Source organism: Balaenoptera borealis (genome assembly GCF_965194805.1).
Source record: "Balaenoptera borealis genome assembly, chromosome: 7".
Taxonomy (NCBI): Eukaryota; Metazoa; Chordata; class Mammalia; order Artiodactyla; family Balaenopteridae; genus Balaenoptera; species Balaenoptera borealis.
The window spans coordinates 60,551,643-60,567,934 of NC_138864.1; the positions used below are offsets into that span (position 1 = coordinate 60,551,643).

The 16,292-nt window shown below is 33.7% G+C and overlaps 1 protein-coding gene across 4 annotated transcripts in view; it reads left to right on the forward strand.

Annotated features, from left to right (window-relative positions):
- Window positions 1-16,292, forward strand: part of CRPPA (CDP-L-ribitol pyrophosphorylase A) — a 426,528-nt gene that overhangs the window by 194,945 nt on the left and 215,291 nt on the right. For all 4 annotated transcript variants that reach the window (XM_082398504.1, XM_082398506.1, XM_082398505.1 and 1 more), the window contains exons 7-8: window positions 6,682-6,756; window positions 7,217-7,309. In XM_082398504.1, the coding sequence (XP_082254630.1) occupies window positions 6,682-6,756; window positions 7,217-7,309 (168 nt within the window). The remainder of the gene's footprint in view (window positions 1-6,681; window positions 6,757-7,216; window positions 7,310-16,292) is intronic.

Sequence of the window (16,292 nt, forward strand, 5' to 3'; positions counted from 1 at the left end):
TATAACAGAGCCCTTGTTTAGTAGTTTTTTGTTCATATTGCTATAATAGAAAAAAATAGAGAATAATTAGAGCATTGAACTATATGGAAGAAAAATTTTATTAGGAAAGTTTTTATAGTGTATGTACTATTTTCTATCTAGTCTGGGACTACCTCTAGTAATAATCTTCTCTTATTATTGTTGCCCTAGTTTAAGTCTTATTCTCTATCATATATAATAATTTCTTTTTTTAAAATTATTTTTATTTTTTATTGAGGTATAGTTGACATATTAGTTTTAGGTGTATGACATTGTGATTCAACATTTATATACCTTATGAATTGATCACCTAGATAAGTCTAGTAACCATCTGTCACCATACAAAATTACTGCAATATTATTGACTAGATTCCCTTTGTTGTACATTCCATTCCATGACTTATTTTGTAACTGGAAGTTTGTACTACTTTATGTTCTTCACCTGTTTTGCCCATACCCTTACCTCCCCCATCCCCACCCCTCTGGCAACCACCAGCTTGTTCTCCCTTATCTATGAGTCTGTTTATGTTTTATTTTGTTCGTTCATTTGTTTTGTTTTTTAGATTCCACGTATAAGTGTATTTCTCTATCTGACTTATTTCATTTAGCATAATACCCTCTGGAATATCATGGATGTTCCATCCATGTTGTCGCAAATGACAAGATTTTATTCTTTTTTATGGCTGAGTGTATTCCACTGTGTATGCATACATACATATGTATGTGTGTGTGTATATATATATATATATATATAGAATACACACACACACCTCCGCATCTTCAAGCATTCATCTATCAACAGGCACTTCCATATCTTGGCTGCTACATTGAACACAGTGGTGCTTATATCTTTTTGACTTAGTGTTTTCATTTTCTTTGGGTAAATACCCAAGAGTGGAATTGCTGGTTAGTATAGTAGTTATATTTTTTAATTTTTTGAGGAACCTCGATACCGTTTTCCATAGTGGCTGCACCAGTTTACATTCCCACAACAGTGCACTAGGGTTCCTTTTTCTCCACACTCTCTCCAACATTTGCTATTTGTGGTCCTTTTGATGATAGCCATTCTGACAAGTATGATGTGATCTCTCATTGTGATTTTGATTTGCATTTCTCTGATGATTAGTGATGTTGAGCATCTTTCCATGTGCCTGCTGGCCTTCTTTATGTCTTCTTTTGGAGAAATGTCTGTTCAGGACTTCTGTCCATTTTTTGATTGGGTTGTGTGTTTGTTTTGATATTCAGTTGTATGAGCTGTTTATGTATTTTGGATATTAACCCTTTTTGGATCATATCATTTGCAAATACTCCCATTCAGTAGGTTGTATCTTTGTTTTATCAATGATTTCCTTTGATATTCAAAATCTTGTAAGTTTAATGAAGTCTCATTTGTTTATTTTTGCTTTTGTTTCTTTTGCCTTAGGGGACAGATCCAAAAAAATTTGCTATGATTTATGTCAAAGAGTGTTCTGCCTATGTTTTATTCTAGGAGTTTTATGGTTTCCGGTCTTTCATTTAAGTCTTTAATCTATCTTGAGTATATTTTTGTATGTGGTATAAGAAAGTGGTCCAGTTTTATTCTTTTGAATGTAACTGTCCTGTTTTTACAAAACTATTTATTGAGGAGACTTTCTTTCCACACTATGTATTATTGGCTTCTTTGTCATAAATTAATTAACCAGATATGGGTGGGTTTATTTCTGGGCCCTCTTCTCTGTTCCATTGATCTATATATCTGCTTTTGTGCCAGTACCATACAGTTTTGATTAATATAGCTTTGTAGTATAATTTGAAATCAGGGCACATGATACCTCCAGCTTTGTTGTTCTTTCTCAAGATTGCTTTGGCTATTTGGGGTCCTTTGTTATTCCATAGGTACTTTAGAATTATTTGTATTAGTTCTATGATAAATGCCATTGGTATTTTGATAGGGACTGTACTGAATCTGTAGACTGCTTTGTGTAGTATCATCATTTTAACAAAAATTTTTTTCCAGTCCATGAACACAGTATGTCTTTTCACTTAATTGTGTCATCTTTAATTTCTTTCATCAATGTTTTATAGTTTTCAGAGTATAAGTCTTTAACTTCCTTGGTTAAATTCATTACTAGGTATTTTATTCTTTTTGATGCAATCATAAATAGAATTGCCTTCTTAATTTCACTTTCTGATAGTTTATTATTAGTGTACAGAACTGCAACAGATTTCTACATATTTTGTATTCTACAATTTTACTGAATTCATTTATTCTAATAGGTTTTTGGTGGAGTCTAGGGTTTTCTATACATAGTGTCATATCATCTGCAAATAGTGACAGTTTTATTTTTTCTCTTCCAGTTTGTATGGTTTTTATGTCTTATTCTGGTGTGATTGCTGTGGCTGGGACTTCCCATACTATGTTGAATAAAAGTGATGGTGGGCATCCTTGTCTTTTGCCTGATCTGAAAGGAAAATCTTTCAGCTATTCACCATTGAGTATGATGTTAGCTGTGGGTTTGTCATGTATGACCTTTTTTATGTTAAGGTATGTTCCCTCTATACCTGCCTTATTAAGAGTTTTCATCATAACTCGTTGTTGAATTTTGTCAGAAGTTTGTTCTAGATCTATTGGGGTGATCATATGATTTTTATTCTTCATTTTGTGACTGTGCTGTATCATGTTCATTGATTTGTGAATATTGAATCAAACTTGTGTCCCTGGAATTAATCTCACTTGATTATGGTGTATGATCCTTTTAATGTATTGTTGAATTCAGTTTGCTAACATTTTGTTGAGGAGTTTTGCATCTATGTTCATCATTGACATTGGCCTGATGAATATTACTTTTCTTTTTTTGTAGTGTTTTTATATGGCTTTGGTATCACAGTGATGCTGGCCTCCTAAAATGAGTTTGAAGGCATTTCTTCCTTTTCAATTCTTTGGAATAGTTAGAGGAGGGTAGGTATTAAGTCTTATTTAAATGTTTGATAGAATTCACGTGTGACGCCTTCGCATCCTAGACTTTTGTTTGTTGGGAGTTTTTTCATTACTGATTTAATTTCATTACCAGTCATCAGTCTGTTCAAATTTTCTATTCTTTCCCAATTCAGTCTTAGAAGATTTTATGTTTCTAGGAATTTATCCATTTCTTTTAGGTTGTCCAATTTGTTGGTGTATAATTATTCACAGTAATCTCTTGTCCATTGTATTTCTGTGGTATTAGTTGTAATTTCTTCTCTTTCTTTTTATTTATTTGGGCTCTCTCTTTTTTTCACGATGTGTCTGTCTAAAGGTTTGTCAATTTTTTTAATCTTTTTAAAACCCCAGTTCTTAGTTTCATTGACTTAAAAAAATTTTTTTTAAAGTCTCTATTTCATTTATTTTTGCTCTGATTTTCATCATTTCCTTCCTTCAACTAACTTTGTGTTTCTTTTATTCATCTTTTCCTGGTTCCTTTAGGTGTAAAGTTAGATTGTTTATTTGAGATTGTTCTTGTTTCTTGAGGTAGGCCTGCATTACTATAAGCATCCCTTCTAAAACTGCTTTCACTGCATCCCATAGATTTTGGAACAATTGTCTTTCCATTTTCATTTGTTTCAGAGTATTTTTTGATTTCTCATTGACCCATTGATTGATGAGTAGCTTTTGGTTTAGGCTCCAAAACGTTTGTGGTTCTTTTTTCCAGTTTTCTTCTTGTAATTGATTTATAGTTTTATACTGTTTGGGTCAGAAAAGATGCTTGGTGTGATTTCAGTCTTCTTAAATTTATTGAGACTTGTTTTGTGGCCTAACATGAGATCTATCCTAGAGAATGTTCATGTGTATTTTAAAATAATGTGTATTCTGCTGTTTTGGGGGTGGAAGGTCTGTATCTATTAAGTTTTATTGGTCTATTGTGTCTTTAAGGCCAATGTTTCCTTATTGATATTCTGTCTGATATGTCTATTGGTGTAAGTGGAGTGTTAAAGTCTACTATTATCATATTATTGTCAATAGCTTCCTGTATGTGTGTTAATATTTGCTTTATGTACTTAGGTGCTCCTTTTTTGGGTGCATAGATATTTATAAGTGTTATAGTCTCTTGTTGGATTGATCCCTTTATCTTTATATAATGACGTTCTTTGTCTCTTGTTACATTTTTTGTTTTAAAGTCTATTTTGTCTGATATGCATATTGCTACCCTAGCTTACATGGAAAATCTTTTCCATTCTTTCACTTTTAGTCTGTGTGTGTCTTTAGATATGAAGTGAGTCACTTGAAGGTGGCGTATAGATGGGTCTTATTTTTTTTTTTTTATCCTTTCAGCCACCTGTGTCTTTTGATTATAGCATTTAGTTCATTTTTACTGAAGTGACTGTTTATTAGGTATGTACTTATTGTCATTTTGTTAGTTGTTTTCTGATTGGTTTTGTAGTTCTTTATCGCTTTCTTCTTCTCTGGTTCTTTTCCCTTCTCATTTGATGACTTTCTTTAGTGTTATGTTTGGATTCCTTTCTCTATTTTTTGTGTATCTGTTAGAGGTTTTTGACTTGTGGTTACCATAAGGTTCATATATAACAAACTATGTATATAGTAGTCTATTTTAAGTTGATGGTGTCTTGAGTTCAAATGCATTCTAAAAGCACAACATTTTATTCTTACCCATGTTTTATGTTTTTGATGTCATATTTTATATCTTTTTACTTTGAGTATCATTTAAATAAATATTTTAGATACAGACGATTTTACTACTTTTGTCTTTTAATCTTCATACTAGCTATATAGGTGGTTGATCTACTACTACCTTTACTATATGTTTGCCTTTACCAGTGAGTTTTTCCTTCATAAATTTCTGGTTTCTAGCTGTGGCCTTTTCCATTTAAAGAATTCTCTTTAACATTTCTTATAAGGCCAGTTTTGTGCTGATGAACTACTTTAGCTTTTGCTTCTGGGAAACTCTTTATCTTGCCAGGTAGCGTATTCTTGGTTGTAAGTTTTCTCCTTTCTGTACTTTGAATATATCATGCTAGTCTCTTCTGGGGCCTATAAGGTTTCTGCTGAAAAGTAGCTGATAGTCTTATGGGGGGGGTTCCCTTGCATGTAACTAGTTGTTTTTCTCTTACTGATTTACAAATTCCCTCTTTATATTTAAATTTTGACATTTTAATTATAATGTGTCTTGGTGTGGGTCTCTTTGGGTTCATCTTGTTTGGTACTGTCTGTGCTTCCTGGACATGGATGTCTGTTTCCTTCCCCAGATTTGGGACGTTTTCAGCCATTGTTTTTTTCAAGTAAGTTTTGTGTCCTTGTCTTTCTTTGCCTTCTGGGGCCCCTGTACTTCAAATGTTAGTATACTTGATGTTGTATCAGAGGTCCGTTTTTTTTTTTTTTAATTCTCATTTTTTTAAACTCTTTTTTTATTTTTGTTGTTTTGATTGGGTGATTACAAGTACCCTATCATCCAGATTGATGATTCATTCTTCTGCATCTTCTGATCTCTTGTTGATTCCCTCTAGTGTATTTTTCATTATAGTTATTGTATTCTTCAGCTCTGATTGGCTCTTTTTTATATCTTCTTTTTAGGTTCTCACTGAGTTCACATTCTTCTCCCCATTCAGTGAGCTTACTTATTACTGCTAATTTGAACTCTTTATCTGATAGAACTGTTCATTTTCATTTTGTTTAGTTCTTTTTTTGAAGTTTTGACACCTTTCCTTTGGAAGATAGTCCTTTGTTTCCTCATTTTACCTAACTCTGTTTCTGTGTGTTAGGTATATCAGCTACATCTCCTGGTTTTGAAAGAGTGACCTTATATAAATGCTGTCCTGTGGGGCCTGATGGTGCAGTCTCTCCTGGTCATTGTGCCCTCCTATTGTGGTTGGGCCACAGTTGTTGCAGGCATGCTGAAAGGGTGTGCTGGTTCTTGGCCTGACTGGCTGAGAGGTCTGGCCACGACTGCTCCAGGCCTGCTGATGTGTGGGGCTGACCCCTGAGAGCAGGAGCCACTTTGGAGGGATGCTGGTGCTGACTGAGGCCAGCCACTGGGTGGGGTGGGGCAGCAGCTACTTTGGAGATGCCAGCCGGGTTGGGTGGGTTGGTTGGGTTGGGCCGGTTGGGTGGGTTGAGGAGGGCTGTTCCTCAGGGGAATACTGGGGTGGGGCACATGGGTTAACTAGGTTGATGAACAGTGGCAGAAATGGTGATGGCCTGGTAGGTAGAAGAAGAGTTTAAAAAAAAAATGTTGCCTGCCAGTGCTTCTGTCCCTGGAGAGAGTTCTACCAGATTTCTGCCCCTCCAGCACAAGCCCTAAAATTAGTCAGTAAATTTCCTTCTGATAATACCTAGGCTCTTTTCAAGGTGCTGCCTCTGTGCTGGGACTCTGAGTGAGTGAGTATTTTTTGTATAAGAAAAACCAGACTATTTGCCTATTCCTGAATATATCTTGAGCCTTTTCAACATTTTTTTATCTAAAACAATTTCCTATATCCTTATTTGCTACAACAATGTTAATTATTTTTGGACTAGTTCAAGTGGGTTTTTTTTTTGGTAGCATCATAAACTTCAGTCTGAATTATTTTGCTCTTATACATGGTCCTTGGCGTTATGTGCCTATAGAAATTTTGTGCTCATAAAGTTGTTTATGCTCATGTTTGGTCTTTCTATCTAGTTTGTAAACTCTTTTTTCCTCTAATTTTTTCTCCTAGCATGTAAAAGTCACATCTGGCAGAGATCTTCAGCAAATCATCTTAGAGGAATGCTACAATTTTGTTTGTGTGAATGTAAGTAGTTAATACAAATGATTGAAAGCACTTGAGGATTTGTATAAATGTAATGTTTGACAGGTACTTAGTTTTCTTGATTCTTAAGTATTTGAATTTAAGATTTTGATAGGTGAGTTGTGTTATTCAATATGTATTTAGAAATGTTATTTTTGTCTTTTGAAATAGGGAAATAACATTTTCTAACAACCTAGTTCACATAATGAGAAGAGGGTGATATTTCTTTAGACGGTATTTTCAAATTTCTGGTAAAAAGTAGATAAGAAGATAGGTTTGAATTAATGAATTTAAAAAATTTTAATAGCTATAATCTTATGGGTATCCTTTAACATTGTTTGAAAATTTAAAATTAAGCTTGATAGATATTTTGAATGTTTAAATGTTTAAAAACTCTCCATTTTTCTCATTGAATGAACTCTTAAGTCATTTAAGAACTTCTTTTATTTTTCTGGTCTTTCAGGTTATGACCTCTGATTTTGAAGAAACCCAGAAATTACTGAATATGCTTGAAGAGAGTAATCTTTCCATTTTATATCCTGTTGTTGTTATTTCAGTAAGTGAATTAATGCAGACTTTTCAAACTTAGGCTTTGTTCCTTGAAATTCAACTTTTCTTTTTAACAAAATTTCATCCAACTGAAGAAATCCATCTAAATCCAAAAGAAGAAACTCTTCTCGGTGGGTTCTTGAACGCACTTTCTTGCTTTGACTTCTCTGACTGCAGGTCCTTATTATTTCAATTATTTGGTTGAACTGATTTGCTAGGTTTTCACCCTAGCAAAAATTGCATGTCTTTTCCTTCATTAGAATTTCAGAGGTTATTGCTGAGTTGACTTGTTGTTTGGATAATGTGAAAGAGCTTTATTTTAGTGTACTACCAGAATGCCATTAGAGAAGAAATCCCAAAGTTAAAAAACTGAGGGGCACAAATCAGATGGAAGAAAATACTCTTAGGTTGTTTCATCTTCTCTGTTCCATGGACAGTAAAAGTAGAATGAGCAACAGATAAAAGAGAAGTCCTAGAAGAATGGCCCATGAAAGTTTTGGAGAGATCTTTTCTGTGAAAGACTAAAAGTGTATGTTTAGTACAGAATTTACTTGATTGGCCTTTTAAACTGTGCAGCAGAGGGGAATTTCAGAGGGCAAAACCAGGAAGTAACAAAATCAGAGCCCAGGACTGACAAACTAGCTGAGAAGAATCTGTTGTCAGCAGCATTTTGCTGTGGGAAGGCGTTCCAAACATGAAATTCTCAAAACAATTGCTTAGCAATTGCTGAATTCATAAAGCTCAGACCTGTGTCTTAGTGTGGGAATTAAATTCTTGTTAGGTGAGATTATTAATACAGAATAAAGAAAATTTGCACTAAAAATAAGTAGCTCTAGACTGAGCCATGCAAGTAGAAACAAATTAGCAGTTGGGGGAAGTTTGATTATTTCACCTGCCTATGGTATTTGATTTTATGCCCTAGAGATGAGTTCCATGAGTGCTGCTGATCATGGAAACCCAAATTCCTCATGTGAATGATTTCAACAGAAATATAGATGTTTTCATTGAGATTTTTAGGAACAGCAGGAAATGTTCCCAGTGATGAAGGGCTCTAAGTCTCCATAGGTTGGAGATAAATTCAGAGTTCTGTTTGGCTCCCTATTCATCACTCCACATTAACTTGCTTGGAAATCTCATTCACACCATGTCCCCAGATATTCTTCTGAAGAGGCAGAAGGGTACTGTGAAGAGAGCAAAGGCTTTGAATTCAGAATACCTCGGTTCCTTGGTCAAGTTACTTAACTTTTCTGAGGCTTGCTTTCCTCCTTTTAGAAATGAGGCTAGTAGCCCTACTTCTTAAATCACTGTCAGGATTAAAATGAATGAATGTAAAATGTAGTTGATATCATAGTGCTGGGCCCTTGGCAGCTGTGCAATGTTAGTTTCATTTAGCAGTCTAGCTCCTGCTCTTTCCAATTTGGATGAGATGAGTCAAAGCTTACTGATGCTGCTCTAATCTGATTCCTGAGCTTCAGTCCTACATTGTTTAGCATTTTATCAGATACTACTCCATTTAAGTACTTGACTATCTTCTCACACCTAGCATGTCAGATCTCTCCCAAAAGCACATTCCCGTCAATTGACTTCTCTTAGTGGCAGTATAGTTGTGGCAGGCACCCAGGTGGGAATCTGTGTCATCATTGAATTTTCCTTCTACCCCTTTCCTTTGCTTCTCTTCACCAAATACATACACACACAGCACACACACAACTGTTAGTTCTTGTAGTTTATTGTTACTATTGTATCTCAAGTTCAGTCCTTTGTATTGCTTGCATAAATATTTGAATTTAGCGTTCTGTTGACTTCTGTAGAGTTCCATTTCACGTATCCTAGTAAATGCCAGATTTTCATTCTTTTTTTTTGGCTACCTAGTATTCTGTATTAAACTAAGGGAAAAGATGGACCATCCTCTAGTTAGGAAGGAAGTGTCTACGAGAACTAGTTTTAGAGTAGTATTATTATAAGTCAGTATACGCTAAGTCAATATGCTATAAAAACTGTAAAATGTTCACTTTAAACTGGAGAGTTGTCACTCTATAGTTAATACTTGTCTACCTGTTATTTTCCCATTGCATAGGTAGAATCAGTGTGGTGATTATTAGGGTTATTATTAAACTTAATAGGAAAATGTCACTAGAACATATCTGGAATCTGTATCCTTGGGGTGGAACAAATCACTGGAAAGGTAAAGAATACTGCCTTGTTGGATTGAGAGTCAAGTAAATTGTCTCTGGATTTTTTAATTGTCCTGTAAATGATTGTGTAAAGGCTTCATCTTTTTTTTCCTTCTAATGCTACTTTACCCCCAAATTGACAAAAGGCCATTTCAGTTTCCCTGTGACTTAAAATTTGGCAGAATCATTCAAATATTCCCCAAATAAATAGTTGTGTGGAAAATATTATAGTGTAGAATAAAAGACTTAAAGTTGAGTCTAGATATCTGGGAACACAATTTTTACATTAGTTAAGTGGGAACAATACATACACATATACATATAGTGTGTGGATATGAAAGTATGAATACATATGCAGACATATATACATATATATGTAATTGAAAAGATATTATGTGAATCAGGTAGCTCTGAGGCTATGGTATGTTTACTTTGCTTCTATCTGAATTACTTCTCTACAAAATTAAGCCAAGACAAAAAGGACCCTACCATGGGGGATTTTTTTTTTTTTTTTAAATAAGCCTTTTTAAAGCACTTTTAAATTCTGAGAAGAGTCTGTTCATTTGCTTCCCTCAACAGGTAGATTTTATTCATCAGAAAATAAATCCAAAGTGACATCCAAGTCATAGAAAAGTATCTCCATTTTTATTTTGGGATTATGTGATTCAATAGTTATTGAATGCATGTATTGTAAATGTTTACGGGCCTATTTTTTCTTGGCTGAGATGTAGTACAGTGGTCCTTTTTCCTATGCCAAGGTTTATCAACTTTGATTTTCAGTCCATCTGAAGAGAGGAAGGCTTGGTAGGAATCAGTCAGATGAAAAGGAAAATTGTGGTTGAGTAGGTATTTGTGAGGGTTTTTTCAACTCAGAGGGTATTTAGTTAAGGCTGTCATTTGCAGTGTCATCATGTTTTACTGTAGAAGGACAAACGTTCAGAAGAAATGGGACTGAAAGTCAGTTTAGCTGGGGCATTTGTTTGACGAAAACATTAGATCATGTTCTCAGTGCTAAAAAATTGATGTCAGGCCTACAGTATTGATGAAGCCCACATATCTCTTCTATTATATTCTTATGTAGATATAGAAAAATATTCTGGAATACCCTGGTTAGCTGTCATTCAGTAGTCATTCAAAAGGTACGTGTGACTTTCAACTTCATTCTGGAGTATTTACCCCTTGGAGGGAGCTAACTACTAAAGGAATGGATGATTAGCGGTGCTGGGTTCTAGGTATTTAGGATGCTTAGGTTTTAGTTCGGGTTCTGTAGGATTCTTGGTGGTTCAAAGATCAGAGATCAACTTCTCCCTGGATTTTATGAAAGCAAAATGGGTTAGGAAATACTTAATGTAGGAGGTTTTTGTTATCTAAGATAAACTGGCATAGGTAGAGGCTACCGCTTTAAGATCCATGTAGAGAAAGGAACAAAATTTTAGCATGAAAAGTAGGACAAATAATTGGGATTTTATTTTAGAAGAACTAAGATATTTATTAAAATAATTTTATTTTATCTTCTATTTCTAAAATTTAGGTTATGTTTGCAAAAATAAACTTTTTCGAATGATCTTGTAGACATTTATATGGTAATATGTTGTGACATGCTTCATTTCAAGTGGTCGTTTTTGCAAAAATATTTTTGGTTATTTTTAGTTTTGTAAGAAATATTCTTTATTACTACTTTGTTTTGGACCATCTATTTGGTCATCATTCTTATATTCTTTTTATGTATTTCAAGTAGTCTAATTTTGCCTGCTTCTTAATTCTTGATGTTGTTGAATATGATTTAAGGAATTTATCAATGTTAATTTGATCAACTTAAAAAATCTTTTGTTTGGTAGGTATAACTTAATTGTAGTTATAATGAAGTATCCGAATTTTCCAGATTTCTGTAGTCAGCTGGAGACTGACAGATGATAAAATAGGTGCCAGCATTAAAGTGAGCAGAGATAGTTGGGTGGGGTCACTTTTTAAGTATTCTGTTGCTCAGTGCATCTGTGTGGTTTAGGATGACGTTTGTTATTGTATGAAATCTTTCAACTGTGAGCCTTTGGGAACACATATTTGGATAGCAATCACACCTTGTACTAGACTAGTCTCTACTTGAAAGAAAAAAAAAAAGCCTTTTTAAAACTAGAAACTGGTTGGCATGAAGGAATTTTAAAAATTTAGATCACTTTCTGTGTTTTTTTTAACAAGAAAAACCTTATAAACATTAAAAGCCAATGCTTGCTTTCGTAAAGTTGTGTAGGAATTATGTTTAAGAATCCTTTTCAGATGTGATTTCTGATGCTGTTTAGTCTATCACGTAAGTTATCAAGGAGCCAAGTTTTTATCCCGAGTTGACTGAAGTTTTTGTTAGCCTCTCTTTCTTGCGGTTACCAGGGGGTGTATAGTACTGCTAGCACCTTTTTCAAATTGCCTCTGTCAAGAGGGTCATCTGAAAGCTCTTTTGGAATCATCTGATACAATAACTATCAACATGGGACATGTTCAGTTCTCTATTTTCTACTCCTATTATTTGTTTTTGTTCACTACTTAAGTAATGATAAACAAATATTTAGAAAAGACAATATTTTAGATCTATTAGAATAGTAAAAGGTAAATTCATAAAGTTTCTGATATAAAAATCACTCCAAAAAAACCCCATAGGCTTCTATTTAAATTGTACAAGACACAAAAGTGTTAAGAGTCTGAATTGTAGGCTGTCTTTGCTTAGAAATTAATGATCAGAGAGGTGTTTTTTCCCCGGCAATGGAGGAGATTTTCAGAAGACAGGGCTAAGTGTAGCTGTTTTCCATCCAAGTTTATGTAAAATCAAATGTAAAACTGTCAAAAAATACTTTCCAGGTCCAGAAAATAAAATAGAGATTCTACTTTATTTGGATCTGGCAAGATTTCCACAAAATATTCTTTAGTACTACTATCAGATGAGATAATGGACAGTATATTCTTATTTATTCAGTGAGCATAGCTGATTCATATAATAGGCACCAAAAGTTTAATTTTTAAAAGCAAAAGAAATTGGCCACAAATTTAAGTGGAAGTTAAAAACTGAGAAATGAAACAAATTCTTTAATTTTACTTGATAAAATAGTTTATCACTTTCCACAGAAAAATAATTTTACAGTAATTATCTGGATAATTACCCAAGAGCTCTAATTTCCCCTGACAATGTAGACAATAATTTTATTGGTGCTTTAGGAGAGATAGGAATCTTTTCATGAATTTACTTAAGCAAAAAACATAAATTCCCATATGGAATTTTAATGCTTTGAAAAACATAAATAAACCTTCAAAAGTGTCTAATTTAGTTCTAGTTACAGGGAAGTAGTTTATTGACATAATAGATCAGAATACATGATCTTTAAAATACTTCAAAATGTTTAATATTTGAACATGTCAGCAAATTAAAAAAATGGAAAACCACCATCAATTGACACTTGATACATTCACATCTGGGGAAACTGTCACAGAGATGTAAATTGTTTCCAGAAGGTTCCACACTCACCAGTGGCAGAGCCAGGAACAGAATCAATCCAATGTGCAGTTTATCATATACACTTGTTACTCTTATGCTCTCGTGAATGTGTTAAATAATAAGATGGAAAGAGATTAAAAATACACATATACATATATATATGTGTTTAAAATTTCTTCCTAATAAAGAACAAATGACAATTGGAAAAACACATTGATTCCTTCTTTTAAGTGCTAATGGTTTCTTTCTTTAGCTTCACAGGGTACTGAGCCTTTATCGAATTTAACTTATAAAAATCTGTGGTCCTGTTAAATTTCTTAACAGAACCCAGCATGTATATTTTTCACTTTAACTTCTTGTTCTATACATTTCATTCTGTTAACCTTATTACTACTGGACTAAGAAAGTGTGTTTTTAAGGCAAAATTTCTTATAAGACCAAAAAAGAGAGCGCTTCCTATCGTAATTCTTACTGCTTCCATATTGGGTTTACTCTTTATGGGGCACAGTTTACCTTAGAACAATATTGGTTTCAACTGCGCAGGTCCACTTATAGGCAGATTTTTTTTAGTAGTAAATACTGTAGTACTACAGGATCCTAGATGGTTGAATCCACGGATGCTGAGGAACTGTGGAATGGAGGAGGAATCGTGTATTCGGAGGGCTGACCGTAAGTTATGCGTGGATTTTCAGCTGTGAAAAGGGTTGGTGCCCCTAACCCCCCACATTGTTCAAGTCAACTATGAATGTTTCAGGTCCTAGTTTATTTATATTTATTTTTGAATGGATATATTGTGTGTGTGTGTGTGTGTGTGTGTGTGTGTGTGTGTGTGTATAAGTGTTTAATAGCCAATGAATGACCAAGAGATTAGGCCCCATTCCCTCTTCTATTCTTATTTCAACCATGTTGCTATTGTAGCCTTATGGATACCTTGATTTTTCCCTTAGAAAATTATAACTTTATTATATGTTAAACGTCTGTGATGTCATCACTTAAGATATTTTAAAGCTTTCTCTTTCATGTTTGTATACAGCTTCAGTGGCAGAAATGCAATCACTTCCACAAAATTCTACGAATGTTTTCATTTGTTTTCTTCTCATATAGTAAGTCTCAGGTATTTCCTGCCTAAATCAATAATAAAATCTAAGTAAATATTGGTTTAAAATACCTTTAGAACCTTTTTGCCCTTTCAATCACAAAGGGATTCATATCTAACACAAAGATGAGGAATGATGAAGTCATTCTTGTAGGAGGTGTTGAATAGAAAGAATTGACTGTTTTTTTAAGTTTTAGGAGATCTTTGCTTCCGGCTAAATGGTTACTAGAAAGTTTGTGTTGTGGGATATAGAAATTCCCTAAGATTAATTGTGATGGACATGTAACTGATGATGTGTAAAGAACTGATTCTCATAGGACATACCTTGTGGTAGTCTTTCTTTTAATGAATAAAGGTTATTTATTTTCAGATAGAATGATGTTCTAATGGATGTACAAATAGAATGAATTCCAGAGAACTTTTTCTCTGTTTTCTGAATAATTTTTTTTTTTCTTGATTAAGCATGGGGTTTGGAATCACTAATTTTCTCTTTTAAGTAGTTTACTAAACTTGGTCAGATGAGCAAAGTTGTTTGTGAATTTATTTGCCAGTGCTGTCCTAGCAAATCAGTTTATAAAATTTAACATGAAATGAATAGGAGGCAAAATAAATGAAAATAGCCTCCTTTGTTAAGTGGCTTACATGAATTTTAGCCCTAGAAAAGGAAATAAACAATTGGTTTGGTCATTCAGTTTTTAAAAATTATGTCTGGGGGTTTCTTTTATTAGATTTTTTTTTGTGCACTGGATTCTATTTTAAGCAGTGGAAATGGCCCTTAGCTTAATTATGTTACGCTATTTCTTTACAAAGATGGGACCAAATATATTTTCAGTACCGTTTATTATTTTAAAATTACATGTTATACTTCTGTAATTTATTATAAATTAATATATATGTTAATATGAACATAGCTAAGCCTGACTTTGTTTATAATATCTAAAAGGATTTTACGTCATGGAGAAAACAAAATTATATTTTTGTAAAGGAGGTGTTGAATAGAAAGAATTGACTATTTAACGTTTTAGGAGATCTTTGGCAAGGTAAGGATGTGAACCTGGAGTGGGATTCAAGGTACAGGTACTAGGTGTGTGCAAATAACACACCTATTAACCTTGTCAAGTTATTTCCTTTCTCTAAACTTTAGGTCAGAATTTTTATCTATAAAAGAGCAGGATGTCCTTGATTGCATCTAAGTAGCTTCCCTTTCTAAAAATATTGTCTATACTACAATATTTTGTGACGTCCTTTTACTTTTGTATGATCTGCGACGGATGTCTTTTACATAAAGATATAGTAGAGCAATTTAGATTATTATAGTCATGTTCAATATGAATCAGGTGGTAGGATATTCCTTTTTTGAGCAATTTTTGACACCTTTCTGTACTTTAATCCTTATCACAAGACTCATGGGATTTTAAAAATGGTTTCTCTTGTATTTACCGCTTTCTTATTTATCTTCCTCTTTCACAGTCTGGGTTTTATTGTGTTAAGTCTAGCTCTTCCCTTTTTGCATTTATTCCTTTTTTTCTCTCTCTTTAACAACAGTTGCAAGATTAATTTTTCTCCCATCTCCCAAGAAATCTATCCTTCCATGGGTAGCCATGTCCTACCTTCTGAAAATGATTTCTTAATCATTAAAACTCACTCCAATGCTGTTTCTTACTAATTCATTTTAAACTGACTTTAGGTGCTGTCTAGTTAGCACTTTACAGGGAACTATCCTAGTCTCTTCATTATCTAATTAATTGCTTAATATAAATTCATATAGCATTTACTGAACATCTGTGTGTCAGGTATTTTGACATACATGTAGCTTATTTCATAATGTAATACTTTTTTAAATTACATCTTACTTTAGAAGAATGAGGCATTTCCATATGTGCTAATTTTCCAGATTTTCATATCTTGATCTGAAGTAAGGAAATAATATTATTTAGCTATTTTTGTTTTTGTAAATGAAGATTCTTAATAATATGAGCTTAATTAAAAGACGAGTTAGCCTGGGAAGTGACCCAGTGGTTGGGAGGTCACAGGACCCTGGTCACTATCTGTCCCTTCTATCCACCACCCCAAGGTAAGAACTTTAATTAGGTCTGTTTGAGAAAGGGGCAATTTAGCCTGGAATAGAATATCAGGATAGATCTTCTTAAGTATAAGGGAGAAAGCTGAAATTTGGAGGGCTGAGCGGGGTCTGAGTCTATGAGGAGTAAGAGGAATAGCATTTCTATTTGGAAAGAGTAGC